At 61.6% G+C, this 26,583-nt stretch overlaps 2 protein-coding genes and 1 long non-coding RNA gene across 3 annotated transcripts; 1 reads left to right on the top strand and 2 right to left on the bottom strand.

Moving 5' to 3' along the window:
* Nucleotides 1-101: 101 nt before the first annotated feature.
* LMF2 (lipase maturation factor 2) lies at nt 102-15,998 on the bottom strand (the record flags this gene model as incomplete). Its single annotated transcript, XM_030960869.1, is given in 16 exon segments — nt 102-1,031; nt 2,308-2,416; nt 2,597-2,708; nt 3,329-3,497; nt 5,309-5,491; nt 5,570-5,666; nt 6,053-6,108; nt 6,110-6,159; nt 6,492-6,626; nt 7,523-7,661; nt 9,279-9,457; nt 11,594-11,625; nt 11,627-11,761; nt 13,257-13,285; nt 13,983-14,238; nt 15,832-15,998. Coding segments are annotated over 16 exon segments (2,172 nt in total), but the record flags the coding sequence as incomplete, so codon positions are not given.
* NCAPH2 (non-SMC condensin II complex subunit H2) lies at nt 15,996-25,991 on the top strand. The gene is given in 23 exon segments (XM_030959937.1): nt 15,996-16,062; nt 17,169-17,413; nt 18,661-18,762; nt 19,308-19,363; nt 19,744-19,819; nt 19,910-19,981; nt 20,395-20,474; nt 20,914-21,056; nt 21,127-21,210; nt 21,691-21,788; nt 22,054-22,125; nt 22,223-22,289; nt 22,953-23,060; nt 23,271-23,324; nt 24,144-24,271; nt 24,274-24,370; nt 24,533-24,610; nt 24,722-24,765; nt 24,880-24,981; nt 25,472-25,520; nt 25,557-25,558; nt 25,652-25,750; nt 25,827-25,991. Coding segments are annotated over 22 exon segments (1,869 nt in total). The 5' UTR covers nt 15,996-16,062; nt 17,169-17,305; the 3' UTR covers nt 25,977-25,991.
* LOC115910718 lies at nt 18,966-22,299 on the bottom strand. Its single transcript, XR_004061204.1, has 3 exons — nt 22,212-22,299; nt 21,112-21,295; nt 18,966-19,979 (listed from the first exon to the last, which is right to left on the bottom strand). It is a non-coding gene; the product is annotated as an uncharacterized LOC115910718 (long non-coding RNA).
* Nucleotides 25,992-26,583: the final 592 nt, after the last annotated feature.

Below are 26,583 nucleotides of genomic sequence, written 5' to 3'. Positions count from 1 at the left end.
AACCTGCCCCTGCTGCACCCCCGTGTCAGTCCCCCCTCCATGGGGGTCACCCTGCCCCGGGCAGGACCCCCCAAATCCCAAATCCCGGAGAGCTGCAGGGCTGGAATGTCAAAGGCTTTAATTAGAAAATTATAGGAAACCTCTGGGCTCGGGCTGAGCCGGGCAGGGGGGAACCACGGGATGGGCAGAGCCCGCGGGGGGGAGCACCCCAAAGTGCCAGGGTGGGACCCCAAAGTGACCTGAGGGGCTGGGCAGGGTAACCCGAGGGCTGGCACTGCCCAAACTGCCCCAGCCCGTGGGCACAGAGCCCCCACCCGCTCTGAGCCCCTGACCTGTGCTGAGCCCCCCACCGTGGGGCCGGGAGGGGTCCCCAAGGGGTCCCCCGACATTGGGGCCGGGTCCCCAAGGGGTCCCCGGGCACTGGGGCAGGGTCCCCAGACACTGGGACATGTCCCCAAGCAGCCCCCAAACCCTAGGGAGGGGTCCCCAGGCAGCAGGGAGAGGTCCCCAGGAGTGCCTGGACACTGGGGAGGTGTCCCCAAGGGGTCCCCAGGTGGCAGTGGGAGGTGTCCCCAAGCCCTGGCTGTGTCCCCACCCTGCATGGCCACACCGTGCTGAAGGCACTGGCCTGGCCTGGGGTCCAACAAGCGCTGCCCCCCCAGCCGGGGACTCCCTCCCTGCCCCCCGTTTTTGGGGGGCTGCGGGGGCTACTTCTTCCTCTTGTTGGCCTGCCGGCCCTCGGGTCGTGTCCCCTCGTGGCCGTGTCCCCTCCGTGCCCCGTGTCCCCTCGGTGCCCCGTGTCCCCTCGGTGGCCCGGGCCCCGTTACGCGCTCTCCCCGCTCCCGGGCCCCTTTGTGGCGGGCGGGGGGCGGCCCCCGCCGGGCCAGGGCCCGCAGCAGCCCCGCGGTGGCGGCCACCAGGTAGAGGGACCAGAGCAGGACAGGCCCCGAGAGGGGCTGGCACAGGCGGCGCACGGAGCTCAGCAGCCGCGGCAGCAACGCCTCAGCCCGGCGGCGCACGGGGGGCTTGTCCTGGGGGAATGGGGCAGGGGAAATGGGGTCAGGGGGATTGTCCTGGGGGAATGGGGCAGGGGGAAACGGGGTCAGGGGGATTGTCCTGGGGGGAATGGGGCAGGGGGAAACGGGGTCAGGGGGATTGTCCTGGGGGGAATGGGGCAGGGGGAAACGGGGTCAGGGGATTGTCCTGGGGGGAATGGGGCAGGGGGAAACGGGGTCAGGGGGATTGTCCTGGGGGAATGGGGCAGGGGAAACGGGGTCAGGGGGTTGTCCTGGGGATAATGGGGCAGGGGAAATGGGGTCAGGGGGATTGTCCTGGGGGAATGGGGCTGGGGAATGGGGTCAGGGGGATTGTCCTGGGGGGAATGGGGCGGGGGGAAAATGGGGTCAGGGGGATTGTCTTGGGGGAATAACAGAGGCAGGGGGGAAATGGGGTCAGGGGGGCTTGTTCTGGGGGGAAAAGGAGTCAGAGGGGAAAAAGGGGGTCAGGGGGGCTTGTCCAAGGGGACAAATAGGTTCAGGAGGGCTTGTCCTGCGGGAAAGGGGGACAGGGGGGCTTCTGCTGAGGGAAAGGGGGTCAGGGGGGCTTGTCTTGGGGGGAAAGGGGTTGGGGGAATTGTCCTGGGGAACAAACGGGGTCAGGGGGGCTTGTCCTGCAGGGAAAAGGGGTCAGGGGGGCTTGTCCTGGAGAAAAAATGGGGTTGAGCAGGGAAAGGGACTGGGGCTGAGGGAAAAGGGCCAGGGGTTGGAAAAGGGGATCCCGGTGTGGGAATGGGGTGAGGGAACAGGGAGAGGGAGGGAAGAGGGTCAGGGGTGAGGGAAGGGGGATCAGGGGCTGATAAAGGGATCAGGGTGAGGGAATGGGGTTGGGGGCCAAGACAGGGGGTCGAGGTAAGTGAAGGGGTCAGGGAGGGGGAGCTGGGGCCAGGAAGAGGGGGCCAGGGGAACAAGGGACAGGGAAGGGGTCAGGGTCCAGGGAGAGGGAAGGATGGGGGCTCAGGGGTGAGGGAAGGAGGTTCAGGGGCTGAAAAAGGGGGTCAGGGTGGGGGAAGAGGGTCAGGGGGCCAACAAAGTGGGTCAGGGGAGACGGAAGGGGGCTTGGGGGTTAAGGGTGAGGGAAGGTGATCAAGGTGAAGGAAGAGGGTCACGAGCAATGGAATAGGGTCAGGGAGAGAGCTGGGGGCGAGGGAAGGGGCACCAGGATCATGGCAGGGGGGTCGGGGTGTTGAAGGAAGGGGGTCAGGAGCCAGGGGGGGTCTCAGGGCCCAGGGAGGGGTCACCCCGTGCCCACCTTGAGGCCGTGCTGGCTGAGCAGGGACTCCAGCGTGGGGTCTCCCAGGGACACGGCCGGGAAGAACTCCTGCACGTGCTGCCGCCGCCACCACGGCGCTGCGCCCGGGCTGCGCCCGGGCTGCGGGCACAGGGGGCTCAGGGGACCCCAAACCAACCCCCCAGGCCGGGCTGGGGGCACAGGGGGCTCAGAGGACCCCAAACCACCCCCAGGCCAGGCTGGGGGCACAGGGGGCTCAGGGGACCCCAAACCCCCCCAGGCCGGGCTGCAGGAGCCCCTCCCCGCTCACCTGGCCTCGCTGGGGGATGTGAACCAGTACTTGTAGAGCTGGGCCCGCAGGAAGGTGGGCGGGCGGGCGTGGAACGGGTACCGGGACTCGTCCGTCTGCACCAGGCGGATCACTGCGGGACAGGGACAGAGCTGGGGACAGCCCGGCATGGGGGGACAGCCCCGGCATGGGGGGGACAGCCCGGCATGGGGGGACAGCCCGGCATGGGGGGACAGCCCGAACACACCCAGGGACAGCCCGAACACACCCAGGGACAGCCCAAACACACCCAGGGACAGCCCAGCATGGCAGGGACAGCCTCAGCACTGGAGGGAGAGCCCCAGCACGGGGGAAACCCCAAAGACACCCCAGACACAGCCGGGGACAGCCTGAACCCACCCCAGACACACCCAGGGAGAGCCCCAACACAACCCAAGGACACACCCCAGACACACCTGGGGACAGCCTGAACCCACCCCAGACACACTCAGGGAGAGCCCCAACACAACCAGGGACACCCCCCAAACCCAAACAGGGACACCCCAAAACCATGGTGGCATCGATGCTTGGGATGTCCCACCATACCCTGGGTCCCCAGAGCCCCCAGCCCCCGTGTCCCCTGTCCCCCCAGGCCCCATGTCCCTTATCCCCCATGTCCCCTGTCCCCAGAGCCCCCAGCCCCCGTGACCCCTGTCCCCCAGCCCCCGTGTCCCCTGTCCCATGTCCCCAGTGTCCCCTGTGCCGGTGTCTGACCGTCGGGCTGTCCCTGCAGCAGGCGCAGCACCAGGGCGCTGAACCAGGGGCTGCTCTGGTGGGGCCCGAGGGCGGCGAACCAGAGCTGCCAGTCCAGGCGGGGCTGGTGCGGGGCCACCACGGCCGGGGCCGCGCTCACGTTCCCGGGCTTGTACATGAACTCGATCTCCTGGGGGCGGGAACGGGAACGGCTGCCGTGGCAACGGGGACAGGACACCTCCGGAACCCAATCCTACCGAGGGGCCTGGAGTCACCTCAGCCCAGGAAAGGGACATTGCCACCCAAAACCCCGGGATTCTGGGACAGGACACCTCCAGAACCCAGCCCCAGCCAGGGCCTGGAGTCACCTCAGCCCCAGGAAAAGGACACTCCCACCCAAAATCCCGGGATTCTGTAAAAGAGACACCTCTGGAACCTGATCCAATCAGGGGCATGGTTCTGTTCATGGTCACCACAACCTCAGCAAAAGGACATTCCCACCCCAAATCTTGGGATTTTGGGACAGGACACCTCCAGAACCTGATCCCATCCAGTGCCTGGAGTCACCCCAGACCCAGGAAAAGGACATTCCCACCCAAAATCCCGGGATTCTGGGGCAGGACACCTCCAGCACCTGATCCAACCAAGTGGCTGGAATTACCTCAGCCCCAGGAAAACACCTTCCCACCCCAAATCCTGGGATTCTGTGGCTGAATGGTGGCACCTTCAGAACCCAATCCAATCAAAGGCATGGTCCTATCCATGGTAAAGCCCCAGGAAAAGGACATTCCCACCCAAAATCCTGAGATTTTAGGGCAGGACATCTCCAGCACCTGATCCAACCAAGTGGCTGGAGTCACCTCAGCCCCAAGAAAAGACCTTCCCACCCCAAATCCTGGCATTCTGTAAAAGGGACATCTCCAGAACCTGATCCAACCAAGGCCATGGTTCTGCCCCTGGCCACCACAGCCCCAGCAAAAGGACATTCCCACCAAAACCCCGGGATTCTGGGGCAGGACACCTCCACCTGCTCCCGCCCTCTGCTGCCCCTTGGCCTTGGCAGGAGGAGCTCCAGGGGCAATTCCTTGGCAGGAAAAACTGGGCCTTGGGACTCCATGAGCTCAGAGCCCCTTCCCAACCCCGACTGTGTGTCCCCACCCTTGGCTCAGTGTCCAGCTGTGTCCAGCTGTGGCCATTGCTCAGTGTCCAGCTGTCCCCACCCTTGGCTCAGTGTCCAGCTGTCCCCACCCTTGGCTCAGTGTCCAGCTGTGCCCATTCCCATGCCAGCCCAGACTCCCCATCCAGCTGTGCCCATTGCTCAGTGCCCAGCTGTGCCCAGCCCAGACTCACCTGTCCAGCCATGCCCAGCCCAGACTGTGTGTCCACCTGTGTCCAGCCATGCCCAGCCTAGACTGTGTCCAGCTGTGCCCACTCCTGTGCTCAGCCCAGACTGTGTGTCCAGCTGTGCCCATCCAGCTGTGTCCAGCCCAGACTCAGTGTCCAGCTGTGCCCTCTCCTGTGTCCATCCCAGGCTCTGTGCCCATTCCCGTGCCCAGCCCAGGCTGTGCCCACTCCTGTGTCCAGCCCAGGCTCACCGTCCAGCTGTGCCCACTCCTGTGTCCATCCCAGGCTCTGTGCCCATTCCTGTGCACAGCCCAGGCTCTGTGCCCATTCCTGTGCCCAGCCCAGGCTCTGTGCCCATTCCTGTGTCCATCCCAGGCTCTGTGCCCATTCCTGTGCCCAGCCCAGGCTCTGTGCCCACTCCCGTGCCCAGCCCAGGCTCTGTGCCCACTCCTGTGTCCATCCCAGGCTCTGTGCCCATTCCCGTGCCCAGCCCAGGCTCTGTGCCCACTCCCGTGCCCAGCCCAGGCTCTGTGCCCACTCCTGTGTCCTCCCAGGCTCTGTGCCCATTCCCGTGCCAGCCCAGGCTGTGCCCACTCCCGTGCCCAGCCCAGGCTCACCGTCCAGCTGTGCCCATTCCCGTGCCCAGCCCAGGCTCACCGTCCAGCTGTGCCCATCGTAGCTGCCCTCCAGGATGACCTCGGGCCGGCCGCCCACGCCGGTCATCCTGCGGAAGAGCCCGTAGGAATTGACCACCTGGAAGCGCTCCACGGCCCCGAACATGTGGTGGATGCCGGGCCACAGCTTCCCGTTGGACTCGTGCTCGATGTAGGTGAAGGGCACCTGGGGGGGCAGGGGGGCTCTGTCACGGCCCGGGGGGGTTTGGGGGTCCCCAAGAGCCCCGTGGCCCCCAGGCCTCACCAGGCTAACGGCGAACAGGCCCACGGTGGCCGTGGCCATGATGGCCCACTGCAGGGTGGCCCAGAGCTTCCAGAAGCATCCCCGGACGCAGGCACAGCTGGGGGGCACAACTGGGGGGTTATGGGGGCAAAGAGGCTCAGCCCCCCCGGTTTGGGGGGTTAAACCCCCCAGGCTGCATCTGACTGCTCAAATCCCGGAGTGGGGTCACCCCTTCCCAGCTCCCAGGGTGTCACCCCAGTGTCCCCCATGCCCCTGAGGGCACCCCAGTGTTCCCTACATCCCTGAGGGCACCCCAATTCCACCCACACCCTTGGGGACACCGTGGTGTCCCCCACACCCCTGGGATCACCCCATGCCCCTCGGTGTCCCCCACACCCCTGGGGACACCCTGGTGTTCCCCACACCCCTGGGATACCCATTTCCCCAGGGGCCCCTCGGTGTCCCCCACACCCCCAGGGGCCCCCCAGTGTCCCCCACACCCACCGCTACATGGCCACGAGGATCTCCCAGGACAGGGACAGGGAGGCCACCCCCACGAGTCGGCAGCGTCACCGTGCGCAGCCACATGGTGAACTCGTGGTACGTGAAGGCTGCAGGGGGGACAGACGTGGGTCAGGCACAGCCCAGCCGTGGGTCAGGGCCAGCCGTGGGTCAGGGCCAGCCATGGGTCAGGGCCAGCCGTGGGTAAGGGCCAGCCGTGGCTCAGGGCCAGCCCGGGTCAGGGCCAGCCCCGGGTCAGGGCCAGCCGTGGGTCAGGGCCAGCCGTGGGTCAGGGCCAGCCCCGGGTCAGGCACCGTGGGTCAGGGACAGACGTGAGTCAGGGCCAGCCGCGGGTCAGGCACAGCCGTGGGTCAGGCACAGCCGTGGCTCAGGCCAGCCCCCGTGCCCAGGGAGGGCACACAGGCTGTGCCCTGGCACGTACCCACTTTGGAGTCCAGCAGTTTCCTGTCCCAGTCGAGCTCCAGGCCGAAGTAGTGCACGGTCCAGCAGAGCAGCAGCCCGTAGGTGCTGAGCTCCAGCAGCGTGCCCAGCACCGAGCCCAGGCTGGGGGGCCAGCCTGGGGCACAGAGGGGCTCAGAGCCTGCCTGGGACCCCCCCCAGCCCTGGGGTCACCCACGGGCACAGGGCCCGCCTGTGGTGTCACCAGTCCCCTGCCCAGCCTGGGAAGCACCCCCCAAACCAGGGATGCTGGGGGTCCCACTGCTGCCAGTGGTGCAAGGGAAGGAGGAGGGAAAGGCCCAGGAGCAGCAGAACCTCACTGGGATACAGAATTCCAAAGGGTGGGAGCCCCCTGTGGGGTGACAGCAATGCCAGGAAGGATGATCACACAGATCATTTATCTGTTATTATTTATCTTCCTTAATTCCCTCATTCCAGAGGAAGTGAAACCTCCTCCTCCTCTTCCTCCCCCCACACCCAGCTCTGACCCATTGGAACTCCAGCCCCAACACCAGGGAGGATCCAGGGAATCCTGGAATGGTTTGGGTGGGAAGGGATCTCAAAGCCACCAAATGCCAGCCCTGCTATGGCAGGGACACCTCCCACTGTCCCAGGTGCTCCAGCCCCAGTGTCCAGCCTGGCCTTGGGCACTGCCAGGGATGCAGGGGCAGCCCCAGCTGCTCTGGCAATCCCAGCCCAGCCAGGAATTCCTCATTGCCAAGATGCCATCCATGCCTGCCCTCTGGCAGTGGGAGCCATTCCCTGGGTGCTGTCCCTGCATGCCTTGGCCCCAGTCCCTCTGCAGCTCCAGGCCCCCAGGACAGGGAAGTGTCCCCACCCATGGGGGCTGGAATGGGATGGGATTTAAGGTCCCCTCCCACCCCAACCACTCCCTGATTTCACAGGTGTGCCCCACACCCCTGGGGTACCCCTGGGCACAGCCCCTGCCCCGGGGTGAGTGTGGCAGCTCCCGCAGTGTCCCCTGGGTGCCCCCACCCAGCCTGGGGGTCTCACCGCTGCTGTGCCTCCTGCGGGGCCGGCCCAGCCAGCGCCCCACGTGCTCCTCGTCCAGCAGCGAGAAGGCCAGCACGATGGTCAGCACGTTGAAGAAGTTGTAGTTGCCCGTGAGGATGATGAGGACCTGCAGCAGGACCTGGGGGGCACAGGGGGGGTTTGGGGGTGTCACAGGGCCAGGGGGACAGAGGACACTGGGCACACCCGACCAGCACCTCCAGTCCCCCATGGGGACCCCCCGGCACAAAGAGACCCAGGGGTGTCACAGACACATTTTTCTTTACATCCTTTTAAAGTTCAAACCCACTTTACCTTCCTACTAATCCTATCTCACAGCAAAAAGTGAGCACACCAGTAATTAACCAACACTAAACCCTCCACACCCACCCAGAAAATCCCAAATTAATAAAATCCTGAATTAACAAAACGTGAGCACACCAGTAATTAACCAACACTAAACCCTGCACACTCACCCGTACACCACCCAAAAAATCCCAAAATTAATAAAATCCTGAATTACAAAAAGTAAATACACCAGTAGTTAACCAACACTAAACCCTCCACAGTGATTATTAGCACACCACCCAAAAAATTCCAAAATTAATAAAATCCCAAATTTACAAAAACTGAATACACCAATAATTAACGAACACTAAACCCACCACACTCATTAGCACACCATCCAAAAAATCCCAAAATAACAAAACTGGTACACCAGTAATTTCACATTAAACCCACCATGCTCAATTAGCACACCCCCAAAAAATCTTAATAAAATCTGAAATCAACAAAAAGTGAGCACACTAATAAATAACCAACACTAAACCCCCACCACACTCGCTAGCACATCACCCAAAAGACCCCAAAATTAGTAAAATCCCAAATCAACTAAAAGCGAGTACACCAATAATTACCCAACATTAAATCCACCACACTCATTAGCACACCATCCCAAAAATCCCAAAATTAATAAAATCCTAAATTAACAAAAAGTGAGTACAGCAGTAATTACCCAACATTGAACCCACTACACTCATTAGCACACCACCCAAACAAATCCCGAAATTAATAAAATCTGAAATCAACAAAAAGTGAGCACAGTAATAACGAACACTAAACCCACCACACTCATTAATATGCCACCCAAAAAATCCCCAAATTCATAAAATATCAAATTAACAAAAAGTGAATACATCAGTAATTAACCAACACTAAACCCTCCACAGTGATTATTAGCACATCACCCAAAAATATCGCAAAGTTAACAAAATCCCGAATTAACAAAAACTGAGTACAGCCGTAATTACCCAACATTAAACCCACCACAACCACTAGCACACCACTCAAAAAACCCCAAATTAATAAATCCCAAATTAACAATAAGTGAATACACAACAGTAATAAACGAACAGTAAACCCACCACACTCATTAGCACACCATCCCAAAAATCCCAAAATTAATAAAATCCCAAATTAACAAAAAGTGAGTACAGCAGTAATTACCCAACATTAAACCCACCACAACCACTAGCACACCACTCAAAAAACCCCCAAATTAATAAATCCCAAATTGACAAAAAGTGAATACACACCAGTAATAAACGAACAGTAAACCCACCACACTCACTAGCACGCCACCCAAAACATCCCAAAACCAATGAAATCCCAAAGAGCCAAACCCAAACCCCTCCAGCAGCCCCCTGAGGTGCAGCATGCCCACCCCAGCCCAGCCCCGAGGCAGCAGCCCCCTGCCCACCTGGCAGTAGAAGGCGAAGAGGCGCAGGCGGCGCAGGGGCGCGAAGAAGAGCACGGGCACGGCCACCTCGATGACGTAGGTGGCCACCACGCTGAGCTTCTGGAACCACACGGGCAGCTGGTGGGCCAGCCACGCGCCCGGCGTGGGGATGCACTGGCTCTCGTAGTGGTACGTCAGAGCTGGGGGGGCACAGCAACGGGGGCTCGACACGAACCCCAGAAATCCACCCCAATCCTGGGTAACCCCGGCTTCTCCCATGGCAGAGTACAACCTGGGCTAACCAGGGAAAAGCGTCCCGGGGCAAAAATGATTCCAAATTAAGGGGTTCTTTGGGGATGGGGGATACAGGGGGGTCCAGGGGGCTTTCCATAATCTACTTCCCAAAAATTCACCCCAATTCTGGGTAATCCTGGTTTTTCCACCACCACAGAGTACAACCTGGGTTAACCAGGGAAAAGCTTCCTGGGGTAAAAATGATTCCAAATTAAGGGGTTCTTTGGGGATGGGGGACACAGGGGGGCTTTCCATAATTTACTGCCCAAAAATTGAGCTGAATTCAGGGTTAACGCCAGTTTTTCCAGTGCTAACCAGGGAAAAGGTTCCTGGGGCAAAATGATTCCAAATTAAGGGGTACTTCGGGGTTGGGGGACACAGGGGGTCCAGGGGGCTTTCCATAATCTGCTTCCCAAAAATTCACCCCAATTCTGGGGTAATGCTGGTTTTCCACCACACCGGCTAACCAGGGAGTGCAACCAATATTCAAAGTTTTTTTTTTTTGGGGTTGGGGCACAGGGAGAAGCGTCCTTTCCATAATGCAAAAATCATTCCAAATTAATATTAAACAGGGGTTCCTGGGGCAAAAATGTTTCATACCTGGGGTTGGGGAACACAGAGGGTGCTTTCCATAATCTATTTATTAAAAATTGAACCTAAATTTGGGTTAATGCCAGTTTTTCCAGTGCTAATCAGGGAAAAGCTTCTCGGTGTAAAATATGTTTGCAAATGAAGGGGTTCTTTGGGGCTGGGGGATACAGGGTGGTCTGGGGGGGCTTTCCACAATCTGCTTCCCAAAAATCCACCCCAATTCTGGGTAAATGCTGATTTTCCCCACTGCAGAGTATTAGCAATGCTAAAGCTTCCTGGTGTAAAAATGTTTCCAAATTAAGGGGTACAGCAGGATTGAGCGACACAGGGGGTGCTTTCCACAATCTGTTTATTAAAAATTGAACCTAAATTTGGGTTAATGCCAGTTTTTCCAGTGTTAATCAGAGAAAAGCTTCCTGGGGCAAAAATGTTTCCAAACTAAGGGGTACGTCGGGTTGGGGGATACAGGGGGCTTTGGGGGAGCTTCCCATAATCTACTTCCCGAAAATTGAACCTGATTTGGGGTTAATATCAGTTTTCCCCATTGCAGAGTACAAGCAATGCTGGGAATTCTAGAACTGGAATTCAGAATGAAGGGGTACCTCGGGGCTAGGGCACACAGGGGCTTTGGGGGGGCTTTCCATAACCTGCTTCCCAACAATTCCCTGGAATTCCAGGCTAATGCAGATTTTCCCTACCACAAAATAGAATCAGTACTAAACAGAGAAAAACTTCCTTGCAGAAAATCCAAATTAAACAGTACCTCAGAACTGGGGGGCATGGGGGAGGCCTTTCCATAATCTACTTCCCAATAATTCACTGGAATTCCAGGCTAGTGCCCGAACCCCCAAAGCTTCACACCCTCATCAACACCTGAACCCCCAAAAACTGCACCCCGACCTGTGAGCCCCCCAACAGCTGAAACCCCAAATCTGCACCCCTGACCTGTGAGCCCCCCAACAGCTGAAACCCCAAACCTGCATCCCTCCCCAAACACCAGAACCCCCAAAGCTGCACCCCTGACCTGTGAGCCCCCCAATAGCTGAACCCCCAAACCTGCACCCCTTCCCACCTGAGGCCCCAACAGCTGAACCCCCAAACCTGTGAGCCCCCCAATACCTGAACCCCCAAAGCTGTAGCCCCCACACCTGAACCCCCAAACACTGAACCCCCCAAAGCTGCAGCATCCCAAACACCTGAACCCCCAAACCTGCACCCCTCACCAACACCTGAACCCCCAAAGCTGCACCCCTCACCATCACTGACCCCCAACGACCCCTCACCTGGAGCCCCAAAGCTGAACCCCCACGCTGTGAGCCCCCAACACCTGAACCCCCAAACCTGCCCCCCTCACCTGTGAGCCCTCCATGTGGGGCAGCAGCTCATGAGCTTAACAACCCCTAAAACTGGAGAATACCCCCCAAGAACTGAGCCCCTCAGCCCCCCCTCACCTGTGAGCCCCCACCAGGTGGGGCAGCCCCTATAGCTTCACCCCGCCGTGGCGCACCCCATGAGGGGCAGCAGCGCATGGGCCCAGAAGGTCGCGGCGCCTAAACTGGATCCCCAAGCACTGGGGCCCCCTGCACACCAGGAACCCGGCCTCCAGCAGCAGGCTGTCCCTGGGGGAGCCCCCCAACATCTGAACCCCAACTGCACCCCCGTGAGGCTACAGGGACCCCGTGTGGGTGGGCAACCTGGCCCCGGGCCTGCCCCCACGGTGGCGCCCGCTGTGGGGGGGGTTTGGGCCATGGGCTTCACAACCCCTATGGCTGGGAACTGGGTGCCCTGTGTGTGTGGGCCCCCCCCCTCACCTGTGTGGTCGGCTGGGCGGGTGCCTGTGTGTGGGGTCACACGCCAGCCTGTGTGTGGGCTGGGGACGCGGTGTGGCGGGGCGCGGGGTGTGTGAGGCGGGGACGTCCCCCCTGTGTGTGGGGGGACCGCGGGCCCGGCGGTGCGGCAGCAGGCCTGTGTGTGGGGGGGGACACGGGGTGCCTGTGTGTGGGGGGACACGGGCGTGGGGGCTGGGGACACGGGGTGCCCTGTGTGTGGGGGGGACACGGGGTGCCCTGTGTGTGTGGGGCTGGGGACACGGGGGTGCCCTGTGTGGGGGTGGGGACACGGGGTGCCCTGTGTGTGGGGCTGGGGACACGGCCATGCCCTGTGTGTGGGGTGGGGACACGGGGGTGCCCTGTGTGTGGGGCTGGGGACACGGGCGTGCCCTGTGTGTGGGCTGGGGACACGGGGTGCCCTGTGTGTGGGGTGGGGCACGAGTGCCCTGTGTGTGTGGACTGGGGCAGTGCCCTGTGTGTGGGGCTGGGGACACGGGGGTGCCCTGTGTGTGGGGCTGGGGACATGGCCCTGTGTGTGTGGGGGCTGGGGACACAGGTGTGCCCTGTGTGTGGGACTGGGGACACAGGTGTGCCCTGTGTGTGGGGTGGGACACGGCCGTGCCCTGTGTGTGGGGCTGGGGACACAGGTGTGCCCCGTGTGTGGGGCTGGGGACACGGCCATGCTCTGTGTGTGGGGCTGGGGACACGGGGGTGCCCTGTGTGTGGGCTGGGGGCACGGCCATGCTCTGTGTGTGGGGTGGGGACACGGCCATACCCTGTGTGTGGGGGGGGACACGGGGGTGCCCTGCTCCCCATCTCACTGTGCCCCCACTGCAGCCCCCAGAGCCCCCCAGCTGCCCTGTCCTGATCCCCAGAGCCCCCTGTGTCCCCTGCCCCATCACCACAGCCCCCCATGTCCCCTATCCCATCACCACAGCCCCCTGTGTCCCCTGCCCTGTCCCCAGAGCCCCCCACCCCAATGTGTCCCCTGCCCCCTGGGCAGCCCCTTGTCCTGGTCCCCACAGCCCCTTGTACCCCTCACCCGGGTCCTGGGGAGCCCCCACCCTACTGTGCCCCCCGACCCAGACCCCACAGCCGCCCTGTTCCCTGTGTCTGGTCCCCAGAGCCCCCCATGTCCCCTGTCCCACTCCCCAAAGCCCCCCACCCCACTGTGTCCCCAGCCCCACTCCCCAGGACCCTCTGTGCCCCCCACCCTGGGGGCCCCAGGACGGTTCCCCAGCCCTGAGCCCCCCAAAAGCCCCAAAGGCGAGGGGGCCAGACTCACCACTGGAAGTACAGGAACACCTGTCCCACCTGTGGAGAGGGAGCGGGGTGGGGCTCAGCCGGGGGGTCTGACACCCCCAGACCCTTCCCCACAGGGAGAGACCCCTTGGGCCCCCCTGGCACGGGAGCAGCGGGAGGTGGCAGCCCTGCTGTGAGGGATGGCCCCACACAGATCATCTGTTCTTCCTTCATTCCTGATTTCAGAGCAAAGTGAAACCTCCTCTGCCCCCCACACCCAGCTCCAGCCCCAACACCAGGGAGGATCCAGGGAATCCTGGGATGGGATGGGTGGGAAGGGACCCCAAAGCCACCCAGTGCCACCCCTCCCACCATCCCAGGCTGCTCCAGCCCCAGTGTCCAGCCTGGCCTTGGGCACTGCCAGGGATGCAGGGGCAGCCCCAGCTGCTCTGGCAATGCCAGCCCAGCCAGGAATTCCTCATTGCCAAGATGCCATCCATGCCTGCCCTCTGGCAGTGGGAGCCATTCCCTGGGTGCTGTCCCTGCATCCCTTGTCCCTCTGCAGCTCCAGGCCAAGCTGGATGGCCTTGGAGCACCCCAGGACATCAGGAGGTGTCCCTGCCTGTGGGGGCTGGAATGGCACGGGGTTTAAGGTCCCTTCCCACCCCATCATTCCGTGATTCCATCACTGTGCCTCCCCCAGCACCCCAGGAGCTGCCAGGACGAGCCACCCCCGCATGGTCCCCGCTGTCCCCTGCTGTCCCCGCACCTGGTACAGCGACAGGTAGAACACGCGGAGCAGGGCGAACACCAGGCAGTCCCGCATGGAGTCGCAGAGCAGCGCCCCGAGCGCCGCCAGCATTCCCAGCAGGCAGAGCAGCTCCATGCCCTGCTCCGTGTCCAGCCCCAGGCGCGGCCCCAGCCACAGCAGCGTGGGCACATCGCGGAGCTGCTCCCACAGCCCCTTCCCGCTCAGCCGCAGCACCCGCCGCGCCGGCAGCAGCCCCTCGCGGCCGTAGGCAGCCTCTGCGTGCCAGGGAAACGAGCATTCGGAAACACCGCCTGCCAGGAAAACCCGGCTTAAACCCGGCATGCCAGGGAAAACCTGGTATAAACCCGGCACTCCTGGGGAAAACCCGCAATAAACCCGCCATTCCTGGGGAAAACCCGGCACAAATCCCACATTCCCGAGAGAAAACCCGGCATAGATCCCACATTCCCGGGAGAAACCCTGCCCTTCCTCTGAGAACCTTGGCATTCCTGGGAAAACCCCCGGCATAAACCCGCCACTAGCGGGGAAAATCCGGCCGAAATCCCACATTCCCGAAACCCTGCCATTCCTCTGAGAACCCTGGCATTCCCGGCAAAAACCCTGCCATAAACCCGCCATTCCCGGGAGAAAACCTGTCATAAATCCAGCACTCCAGGGAGAAAACCCAGCACAAACCCACCATTCCCGGGAAAACAACCCGGCATCCCCGGGAAAAAACCCGGCATTCCCGAGAAAAAAACCAAAACTAGCATTCCCGGGGGAAAATCCCTGTTTTCCCGGGGAAAACAACCCGGCATAAACCCTGCATTCCCGGGGGAAAAAAAACCGGCATAAACCCGGTATTCCTGGGGGAAAAAACCTGCCATGCCCGGGAAAAATGTGGCATTCCCAGGAAAAACCCGGCAGCCCAGCCGGAACCCCGCCGAGGAGCCGGGGCTGCTGCCGGGACAGACCCGAGGCACCGGGAGTGCGACCCGGCCCGTCCCGGCCCCCATCCCCCGGGAAGAGCCCAGGGGCGGGGCGGGAGCTGCCCGAGCCTCGGGGAAGGGACGGGCGGGGGGCGGCTGTGGGGCTCAGGGGCACCGGAGCCGCTCCGGGACCGCCGGTGCTCCCGGGAAGGGGGAAACGAGGGACGGAAACGGGAGATGGAGGCGGCGGGAGAAGGGAAATGATAACGGGGATACGGAGCGATCGGCCCGCCAGCGGGACGGGGATGGACCGTCCCTGCCCCGGCTCCTTCCCGACCCTGATCCCGGCTTCTCCGGTCCCGCTCGAATCCACCGGCCACGTTCCCAGCCCTATCCCGGTTCCCCCGGCCCCATCCCGGTTCCCCCGGCCCCACTCCCGTCCCCGTCCCGGTTCCCCCGGCCCCACTCCCATCCCTATCCCGGTTCCCCCAGCCCCACTCCCATCCCTATCCCGGTTCCCCCGGCCCCACTCCCATCCCTATCCCGGTTCCCCAGCCCCACTCCCGTCCCTGCCCCGGTTCCCCGGCCCCACTCCCGGCCCCATCCCGGTTCCCCCGGCCCCACTCCCGGCCCCATCCCGGTTCCCCCGGCCCCACTCCCATCCCTGTCCCGGTTCCCCCGGCCCCACTCCCATCCCTGTCCCGGTTCCCCCGGCCCCACTCCCATCCCTGTCCCGGTTCCCCAGCCCCCACTCCCATCCCTGTCCGGTTCCCCGGCCCCACCCCCATCCCTGTCGGCCCCGCCCCCACCCCCGTTCTTATCCCGGTTCCCCGCCCCTCCCGTCCCTGTCCGCTGGCCCCACTCCCGTCCTGTCCCCCGCCCCACTCCCGGCTCCGTGCCCGTTCCCCGGCCCCGCCCGGCAGTGCCCGCCGCGGTACCGGGGATCTGTACGTAGAGGGAGCCGAAGGCGGCGATGTAGACGGCGGCCAGCCCGGCCAGGAACAGCGCCCGCGGCCGCGCCAGCTCCCCATGGCGGCCATGGCGGCCCCGGCCCGGCGGCGCGCGGCGCTGACGTCAGCGGCGCCGTGACGCCATCGGCGCGCGGGGCGCGACACGGAGCGCGGGAAGGACGAAAATGGCGGCGGCGAACGGGGGATGGGGAGGGGCCGGTGAGGGGCGGGCGGCGGGGCCGCGGACACGGCGGGACCGGGATGGGGATCGGGGTTTGGATGGGGAACCGGGGCCGGGGACACGGCGGGACCGGGATGGGGATCGGGGTTTGGATGGGGAACCGGGGCCGGGGACACGGCGGGACCGGGATGGGGATCGGGGTTTGGATGGGGAACCGGGGCCGGGACTGGGATCGGGGTTTGGATGGGGACCGGGACCAGGATCACGATCCGGATCGGGGTTTGGATGGGGACAGGGATCAGGTCGGGATCGAGACTGGGATTGGGATCGGGATTGGAATCACGGTCGGGATTGAGGTTTGAATGGGGACCGGGATCAGGTCGGGACTGAGGTTTGAATGGGGACTGGGATGGGATCAGGATCAGAATCAGAATCACAGTCGGGATCGAGGTTTGGGTGGGGACCGGGATCAGGTCGGGATCGAGGTTTGGGTGGGGACCGGGATCAGGTCGGGATCATGATGGAGATTGAGGTCGGGATGGGGATCGGGGTTGGCATTGGGATCACGGTCAGGATCGAGGTTGAGAGCGCAGTTGGGGTAGGGATTGGCATGGGAATTGGGGTCTGCATGGGGATCAGGGTCGGGATCAAGGTCGGAATTGACGTTGGGGTTGGGATCGGGACTGAGGCTGGGCTCAGGACCGGGGCAGAGTTAAGGATGGGAATTGGGGTCAGGGTCAGGTGAGGGTTGGGATAGGGGATGGGATTGGGGTGAGAATCAGGGTGGGGCCGGGCTCCAGATTGGGGTCGAGTTTGAGGTCAGGATCAGGGTTGGGATTGAAGTTAGGGTCAGGATCAGGTCAGGATTGGGGTCACGGTCAGAGCGAGAATCAGGACCAGGGTCAGGATTGGGGTTGGGATTACGATCAGGGTCAGGATCAGGTCAGGATTGGGGTCACGGTCAGAGCGAGAATCAGGACCAGGGCTGGGACTGGGGTCAGGATTGGGGTTGGGGTCAGGATCAGGGTCAGGATCAGGACCAGGCTTGGCAGTGGGTTTGGGATCTGAGTGTCGGGATTGGGGTGGGGGTTTTGCAGCCCAAGCAATTCCCCGTTGCCTGAGCTGTGTCCCCGTTCCCACCCAGCCGAGCTGTGATTCCTGCAGAGCTTCCCCTGGCGCTGTCCCCTGCCTGCAGCCCAGGACACTGACTCCCTGAGGGACCCTCCTGCAGCGCTGGGAGCTCCCAGGCCGCTTTTGGGGTGTCTGCAGGGGGATCCCAGCATGGAAGAGGTGGATTCCCGCTTCCAGCACCTGCTGCAGCCCATCCGGGACCTCACCAAGAACTGGGAGGTGGACGTGGCTGCCCAGCTCGGGGAGTACCTGGAGGAGGTAACGGGCTCACCCAGAGCCCCTCGTGTCCCCTGCCCCTCCTTTTTCCTTTTTCCTCTCTTCTTCATCTTATTCCTCTCTTTCCACCTCCTTTTCTCCCTTATTTTTATCCCTCCTTTTCTCTCTCTTTTTTCCTTCTTTTCTTTCTTTTATCCCTCTCTTTTCTTCTCCTTTTCTGCCTATTTTTATCGTTCCTCTTCTCTCATTTTTTCTTCCTTTTCTTCATTTTATTCCTCTCCTTCTTTTCTCTCTCTTTTTATCTGTCCTTTTCTTCCTCTTTCCCCCTCTTTTTATCCCTCTTTTTCTCCCTCCTTTTCTCCCTCTTCCTCCTTTTCTCCCTCTCTTTCCCCGTCTTTTTTGCCCTCTTTTTATTCCTCCTTTTCTCTCTTTGTCCTCCTTTTCTTCATTTCATCCCTCTCTTTTCCCCTTCTTTTTCCTCCTTTTATCCCTGCTTTTCTTCCTATTTTTATCTCTCCTTTTCCTTCTTTCCTCCCCTCCATGCCCCGTTTTCCCAGGTGACTCCCAGGGCCATCCAGCCGGGGTGGTGGCCTTGGGGACAATGACACCTTTCCCAGGCTCTCTGCCACCTCCCCTCATCCCTGTGGCACTCCAGGCTCAGCCTCTCCTCCCTGCCTGTGAGGAACAGATTTATAAAGAATTCCCAAAACCTCACAGAAAACTCTCACAGATTTGTACATCTGCATGCAAACACTGAAATAGTGTGTGCTGACTTAAAGCCATAAAATATAAATGACATTGTTGGGAGAGAGATTGAACTAGAAACAAGTTTCAAAATATGGCCTTGCAAAAGAATTCTGGAGAATTAAAATTTTAATTTAATCAAATTTTAACCAAAAACTTAATTTTAGAGAATTCAAACTGGGAAAGATGCACAGTAACAAGACCACATGGAGTGGAAATAGAAGTGATTAGTGTTAGAATTAACAGCAGTATCAGAATTAACATAATTAAAGCGAGTAGTGTTAGAATTAACAGCAATATTAGAATTAACATAATTAATTGTAAGTGATCAGTGTTAGAATTAACAGCAATATTGTGTGGTAGAAGCTAATAGGGTGAAAAATATTTACAAGGTATTGTAGCCAGAAAATCAGTTAGCTTTTAGTAGAGCAGTGCTGAGTTTTACATCTCTTGTGTCTCACCCTTCATTGAGACTGATAACAGAATGAAACCTTTTCAAACACCTCTGTAAAAGCTAAACCCAAACCCTGCCCTGCCCCTCCCAGCTGGACCAGATCTGCATTTCCTTCAACAACGGCAAAACCACCATGAACTTCATGCAGGCAGCGCTGCTCATCCAGGGCTCTGCCTGCATCTACAGCAGGAAGGTGAGCTCACAGCTGCCCCCATGCCACCCCATGCCATGCCATCCCATGCCATGCCATGCCATCCCAATCCCATCCCATCCCAATCCCATCCCATCATCCTGAGCCACCCCGAGTCCCTGGGGTCACCCCAGAATTCCCCCCTGGCTTCACATCATTCATTTCAGCTCATCCTTCAGAAATTTGATCCCTTTGTAGGTGCTGGCAGCCCCAGGGAACAGCAGGAATTTTGCTGTTCTCCAGGGTGGATATGAAATCCTATTTTGTCCCAAAATCGTGGGATATTGGAGCTTTTTGACCACAAAGCCCTGGAATGGTTTGGGTGGGAGGGGATCCCAAAGCCCATCCAGTGCCACCGTGGGCAGGGACACCTTCCACTGTCCCAGGCTTCTCCAAATTCCAGGGATTTCCCCCAGTCTGGCCGTGGAATGGCTGAAAAAAGGGAAAAGAACACCAAACCCCCATAATGGGAGGGGGGAGTCCCTTGGGTGGAAGGGGCTTTCCCAGGAGCTGCTCCCCCTGTTCCAGCTCCAGGTGCTGTTTTCCAGGTGGAACACCTGTACATGCTGGTCTGCCAGACACTGGACTGCATCTCCAAGAAAAAGTGAGTGGGATTTTCCTTCCCAGGGGGGAAATTTGTCCTGCAGAATCCCTGCCCTGATCCTGGGCCATCCCCACTCCCATCCCTGCCCTGGGAGGTGCATCCCAGCCTTAGGAATGCCATCACAGGGATAACACACAGAACCAGGGCTGGCTCTCCTTCTGGCTCATGGGGATTCAGGAGTCCAACGGGGCCTGAGGGAGCCTTTTCCAAAAGGAAAATCCCTTCGGAATGTGCTGCCAGCTCCTCTGGGCTTTAACGCTGACATGAACGAGAGGGAAAACCCCATTGTTTTTTGGGATTTTCCCACCTGGAGGGGCCACAGCAGGGCTGGAGGGACCCTTTGCCACCATTCCATGGATCCTGAGCCCGTTTTTCCCTAGGAGGGAGAGGCTGCCCACTTCCCTGGGCCCCGACGGCCGCGATGCCGACGCCACCTTCACGGAGAAGGAGGAGGAGGTGAGGCGGGCTCCGAGCTCCCTGTCCTGCTCCAGGGGGGCCCTCGGTGTCCCTGCCAGCTGGGGTGACACTGGGGGGGCTTTCCTGCAGTTCCTGTCCCTGGATGACATCCCAGAAACCAGCCAGGCCAGCGTGGACATGAGGAGGGATCAGCAGCCTGCTGTAAGAGAAACCAGTTGCATTTTATGCCTCCTTTTATTTCTCCTTTCCCTTGATTTACTCTTCTGTTTATCCCTCCTTCCTCCTTTTCTCATTTTTTTTCCTATATTCCCTCTTTTTATCCCTCCTTTTCTCCCTTTTATCCCTGTTTTTATCCCTCCCTTTTCTCTATCCTTTTTCCTCCTTTTCTTCCTTTTATCCCTCTCTTCCCTCTCCTTTTCTTCCTTCCTTTCCCCCTCCTTTTTCCTTCTTTTCTTCCTTTTATCCCTCTTTTTATCCCTCCCTTTCTCCCTCCTTTCCTCCCCTCCATGGCACCATTTTCCCAGGTGAATCTTGGGGCCATCCAGCCGGGGTGGTGGCCTTGGGGACAATGACACCTTTCTCGGGCTCTCTGCCACCTCCCCATCCCTTCCCAGGCCGTGAACATCATTCCTCTGACCCCGATGTCCCTGGTGCCCCCGGAAGAGGGGGAGAAGAAGGAAAACCCCCTCCTGAGGTGCCACTCCTGGGATTGTCTCGTGTCCCCTTCCCTGGTGGCATTGTCTCGTGTCCCCTCCCCTGGTGGGATTGTCCTATGTCCCCTCCCCTGGTCCAGTCGGGATCCCTGGGTGGCATTGTCCCGTGTCCCCTCCCCTGCTCCAGTCAGGATCCCTGGGTGCCATTGTCCCGTGTCCCCTCCCCTGCTCCAGTCAGGATCCCTGGGTGCCATTGTCCCGTGTCCCTTCCCCTCTCCAGTCCCTGGGTGCCATTGTCCCGTGTCCCCTCCCCTGCTCCAGCCGGGGTCCCTCAGCACAAACACACAATTCCCGCTGGGATCTGTGGAGGAGCAGGAAGATCCCGGGATGTGTGTGGCCATTTGGGCCAGTCCCGTGCCGCTGGGCTGGCCCAGGGGACGCTGGGGACGCTGGGGACAGCGTGCTGCTGTGTCCCCGCAGCCGGCGCGGCGAGGTGCTGGCCAGCCGCAGGGATTTCCGCATGAACACCTCCACCCCCCACGCCTCCGGCGCCTTCCTGCTGGAGCTGGCCGGGCTCTCCCCCACCCACCCGCAGCAGGAGCAGCGCCTGGGGACAGCCACAGGTACAGGGGGCTCTGGGGTGGCCCTGGCACTGTCGCTGTCACTGCCAGGACTCACTGTCACTGTCCCCAGCAGCGGCTCCGGGATCCAGCCCCGCGGAGTGTCCGAGCGCTGGCACGGCCCTGGTGCGGGCACTGAGCTTCTGCGAGGAGACAGGTGAGGGGTGGCACCTGCCAGGGTGGCCTGGGCTCCCTCTGTCCATCCAGGAGGCTGCAGAGCAGGGTGAGGGCTGGATTCATCCCTGCCAGGAGGGGACGGTCAGGACTGGGCTCTGCTCCCAGGCAACAGGGACAGGAGGACAGGGAACGGCCTCAGGCTGGATTTTGGGGAATTTCCTCCTGGAAAGGGCTGTGCAGCCCTGGCACAGGGGTGGGCTCCCCATCCCTGGAGGTGTTTTGCATCCCTGTGGATGTGGCACTTGGGGACATGGGCAGTGGTGACCCTGGCAGTGCTGGGAATGGTTGGATTTGGGCTCTGAGGGATTTTCCAACCCAACCAACTGCAGCATTCCCTGCTCCTGCCCTCTGCTGCCCCTGCCCTGGCAGGAGGAGCACCTGGGGGGATTCCTTGGCAGACAGGGTGGGAATGGCGGGTCCTGGAAGCTTCTCCAGCCTCTGCCCATTCCCACCCCTCCAGATGATGCAGGACCTGATGATGACAACGTTCCTGGGGCCCCCTTGGGGGATGACATGGAAGTGACCCCCGTCCCTAACGAACACATCGTGGCTCAGAGGGTCTGTGTGGGGCAGGGGCTTGGGGGGCTGCCTGTGCTCCTTCCCTGGATCCCCTCACTCCTTCCCTGGAACCCTGGAGCCCCACAGCCTCTCATTCCTTCCCCAGAGCTCGCCGCTCCTTCCCCGGAGCCCCAGAGCCTTGTGTTCCTTCCCTGGATCCCCTTGTTCCTTTCCTGGAGCCCCTCACTCCCTCCCCAGGCCCCTGGGTCCCCCCCAGCCCACCCCTGTCCCCCAGTCCCTCACTGTCCCTCTCCGTGTCCCCCAGAGCACGCCCCGGACCCGGGGGTACATCCTGCGGGAGAGACCCCCCAGCCAGGACCCCAAAGCCCTCAGCAAGGTAAGGGGGGGCCTGGAGCCAGGGAAATCCCAAATCCGGGCAGAATGGGACCCCTGGGATGCCCCAGAGCCCCTGCCCATCCTCACCCCTGTGCCAGGAGGAGCCCAATCCATGGCAGAGCCTCCACCCCTTCGGAGACTCCGAGGAGAAGCCCTTCAGGAAAGGTATTTTTGGGGAAACTGGGCAGCTCTGGGGGAGCAGGGACAACACAGCCCGAGGTGGGTCATCCCTGGCCACGTGTCCCTCAGTGTCCCCAGCCCCACAGCAGGTCATTCCCAGCCCCATATCCCTCAGTATTCCCAGCTCCATGGTGGCTCCTTCCCAGTCCCATGGGAGGGTCATTCCTTCCTCAGTGTCCCCAGTCCCACAGTGGGGTACTCCTGCTCCCACAGGGGAGCATTCCCAGCTCATGGCAGGTCATTCCCAGCCCCACGTCCCCATCCCCATGGCAGGTCCTTCCCAGCCCCACATCCCTCAGTATTCCCAGCTCCATGGCGGTTCCTTCCCATCCCATGGGAGGGTCATTCGTGGCTGTGTGTCCCTCAGTGTCCCCAGTCCCACAGTGGGGTACTCCTGCTCCCACAGGGGAACATTCCCAGCTCATGGAAGGTCATTCCCAGTCCCACAGGGGGTCATTCCCAGCCCCACGTCCCCATCCCCATGGCAGGTCCTTCCCAGCCCCCCAGTGGATCACTCCCAGCCACAGTGGACGTCCTCAAGTGTCCCTGTCCCCACGCTGGGTCATTCCAGCCCCAGGACATCCAGAGGGGCCCCTTCCCAGCCCCTGGCGGTGGCCGCACACCCAGTGTCACCCGTGTCACCTGCAGGGAGGCCCTTCCTGGTGCCACACGGCCTGGATGATGTGGTTGGAGGCAAGAGGAAGAGGAGGGGCCCAAGGAAGCTCCAGGATTTCACGAGATGGTTCTCTGCAGCCTGTGAGTGATTCCTGTGGGATTGAGATCCAAAAGGATTTAAAAATCTGTAACAGGAGGATTTAACAGCCCTGTGCGTGTGGCACTTGGGGACACGGCCAGGGGTGGCCTTGGCAGTTCTGGGGGGGACTTGATGGGCTCAGAGGGCTTTTCCAACTTCGATAAATCCATGGAATTTCCATCCAATGATTATTCCTGATCTGCTCCCCACAGACAACAATGTCACGGAGGGCCGGAGAAGCAGGAGAAAGGGCCCCACCTTTGTAGGTGAGGGGACATGGGCAGGGACACATTCCCTGTCCTGGGGGACACCAGGGACTGGATCCTGCAGTGGGGAGGGCATGGGGGGGAAGGACACCCCAAAACTGGGGGAATGGACACCAGGGACTGGATCCTGCAGTGGGGAGGGCATGGAGGGGAAGGACACCCCAAAAGTGGGGAATGGACACCAGGGACTGGATCCTGCAGTGGGGAGGGCATGGAGGGGAAGGACACCCCAAAACTGGGGAATGGACACCAGGGACTGGATCCTGCAGTGGGGAGGGATGGAGGGAAGCAAAACGGGGGAAGGACACCAGGGACTGGATCCTGCAGTGGGGAGGGCATGGGGGGGAAGGACACCCCAAAAGAGGGGAATGGACACCAGGGACTGGATCCTGCAGTGGGGAGGGCATGGAGGGGAAGGACACCCCAGAACTGGGGGAATGGACACCAGGGACTGGATCCTGCAGTGGGGAGGGCATGGAGGGAAGGGAACCAAAACTGGGTTGGGGGACACCAGGAACTGGATCCTGCAGTGGGGAGGGCATGGGGGGGAAGGACACACCAAAACTGGGGGGAATGGATATCAGGGACTGGATCCTGTAGTGGGGAGGGCATGGAGGGGAAGGACACCCCAAAACTGGGGGGAATGGACACCAGGGACTGGATCCTGCAGTGGGGAGGGCATGGAGGGGAAGGACACCCCAGAACTGGGGGAATGGACACCAGCTCCTGCAAAGGGGAGGGGCCTGGGATGCCTGGGGGGGTTCTGCTTTGGGGGGGCACAGAGGGGCCATCCCAAATCCCTGCTCCCAATCCCTGCAGACCTGGAGGTGCTGTACTGGCGGCAGTTCAAGGAGCGGCTGGCGGCGCACAGGAAGCTCCAGAGACAGGGGGTGAGTGGGGTGCGGGCTAAACTGGGGAGCCAGCGGGGCTCCAGCACCCCCTTGCCATGCTCTGGGGGTGCTCAGGGGGGGCTCAGGGCTGTTCCTCCCCCCAGGAGCTGCTGAGGGAGCTGGAGCCAGAGCTGGAGCAGGAGCGCGGCGTCGACAGTGAGGAAGGGGCAGGTGCTGGAACCCAAAACCCCAAATCCCCCAGCCTGGGGAGCCTTTCTTTCTTTCCTGGGGGTCTGGGGGGGTCCCAGAAGGTTGGGGGGTCTTAAGGGGCACTGAGAGGGTCTCAGAGGACACTGAGTAGTGTCCCCATCCTGGCAGACGGGGATGATGATGATTTTGTGGAGCACGAGGACATAGAGCCTGAGGCGCCAGAGGAGCTGGAGGAAGGAAACCTGGGTGAGCTGCTGAGCCTTCCCTCCCCAGTTCCGCAGCCTGTCTGTTCCTGAGAGTCCCCTGTCCCTCCCATGGGGTGCTGTCCCCCACTCTGGTGACCCCCTTTTCCCACAGACCCCCCTGAACCTGGCTACGAGGAGCTGGTGCGCAGGAACGTGGTAGGTGCTGGTGTGGGGACCTGGGGGTGACTCCTGAGGGTCTAGGTGTCCCCAGGAGGCTTGGGGGTGTCCCCAGGAGCACGGGGGTGTCCCCATTGCTGTCCCTGTCCCCAGGAGCTGTTCATGGCCAGCTCCCAGAAGTTTGCTCAGGAGACGGAGCTGTCGCAGCGCATCCGGCAGTGGGAGGAGCGCATGGAGCCGCTGCTGCAGGAGCAGGCACGGACCCGGGCTGGGCTGGGACCTGGGGGGCACTGCCTGGGCTGGGCAGGGGGCTGGCACTGCCCTGCCCACCCTGAGCCCCTCTGCTCACCCCTGAACGCTCAGTACCCGCCCCCTGAACCCTCTGCCCTGCCCTGCCCACCCCTGAGCACGCCGTACCCACCCCAGAGCCCCCTGCCCACCCCTGAGCACCCCCTGCACCTCTCTCTCCACCCCTGTCCCCTCATACCTGCAGAAGTTCTGTGCCCCGTTCCATGTCCATGGATAGGGGCTGGCAGTGACCACTGGCACTCCTTGTCACCTTGCTGTCCCCCAGGAGACCTGTGTCCCATTCAATGTCCATGGATAGGGGCTGGCACTGGCCGGTGGCACTCCCTTACCTTGATTGTCCCTTAGGAGAGCCGTGTCCAGTTTAATGTCCCTGCCTATGGGCTGGCACTGACCAGTGACACTCCCTGACCCTCACTGTCCCCTTGCTGTCCCCCAGGAGAGCCGTGTCCCCTTCAATGTCCGCGCCTATGGGCTGGCACTGACCGGTGACACTCCCTGTCCCTTGCTGTCCCCCAGGAGAGCCGTGTCCCCCTTGGGCTGGCACTGACCGTACACCCTGGCTGCCAGAGCGTCTTCTGTACGCTAGGGCTGGCATGAGTCTCGTCCGGCGCCCTAGAGCTGCACGGGGCTGGGCCGGTGGCACTCTCTGGCCAGCCTGGTGGCCGGGCAGCCCCCGTTCGAGGTGTGCCGCTACCTGCTGGCCTCGCTGCAGCTGGTAAGGCTTTGGGGGCTCCCCGGGGGGGTCTCTGGGCGTGCCAGGACCCCCCGGCCACCCCGTGTCCCCTCCCCAGGCCAACGACGCGGAGGTGGAGCTGGCGCAGGAGCCGGGGCTGGAGGCGGCGCTGGACACGGCGCGGCTGCGGCTGCTCCCGGCCCGCCCGGCGCACGAGAGGTTCCAGCACTTCCAGCTGCCCTCCCAGAGAGACCCCGGCCCCCAATAAACCCCCCCACTTTGCTAAGGAGAGGCCTCTTCCCCAGGGGCTGCTGGGGGGTGGCATGGGATTTGGGGGCACAGGGATTGTGGGGAGGGGCCTGGGGGTCCCTCTGCCCACATACCTTTCATCTCCCTTTGGGGAGGGGTCACTTCACTCACCTCTGCAGAGCCCCCTGCCCCACGGGACGCTCCTGGGGGGCTGCAGGGGTCCCTCCCCGCCATGTGACACTGCTGGGGGGCAGTGGGGTCTGCTGGGGGTCCCTCCACCCACCCACATTCTCCCCCTCTCCCTCCACCTGCCCGCTCTAAACTTCCCTTCCCCCAGACCGTTCCTGGGGACACTGGGGGCTGTCAGCTGTCCCCTGTCTGCCATGTGACAGCCCTCAGCGGGTGTGGGCTCTGTCCTTCCCACAGGACACACCTGGGGGCTGTCAGCTGTCCCCTGTCTGCCATGTGACAGCCCTCAGCGGGTGTGGGCTCTGTCCCTCCCACAGGACACACCTGGGGGACACTGGAGATGTCAGATGTCCCCCTCTATATGACACCCCTGCAGGGTGTGGGCTCTGTCCCTCCCACAGGACACACCTGGGGGACACTGGAGATGTCAGATGCCC

Source organism: Camarhynchus parvulus, chromosome 1A, assembly GCF_901933205.1.
Source record: "Camarhynchus parvulus chromosome 1A, STF_HiC, whole genome shotgun sequence".
Classification (NCBI taxonomy): domain Eukaryota; kingdom Metazoa; phylum Chordata; class Aves; order Passeriformes; family Thraupidae; genus Camarhynchus; species Camarhynchus parvulus.
This window is presented reverse-complemented; position numbering and strand designations above follow the sequence as displayed.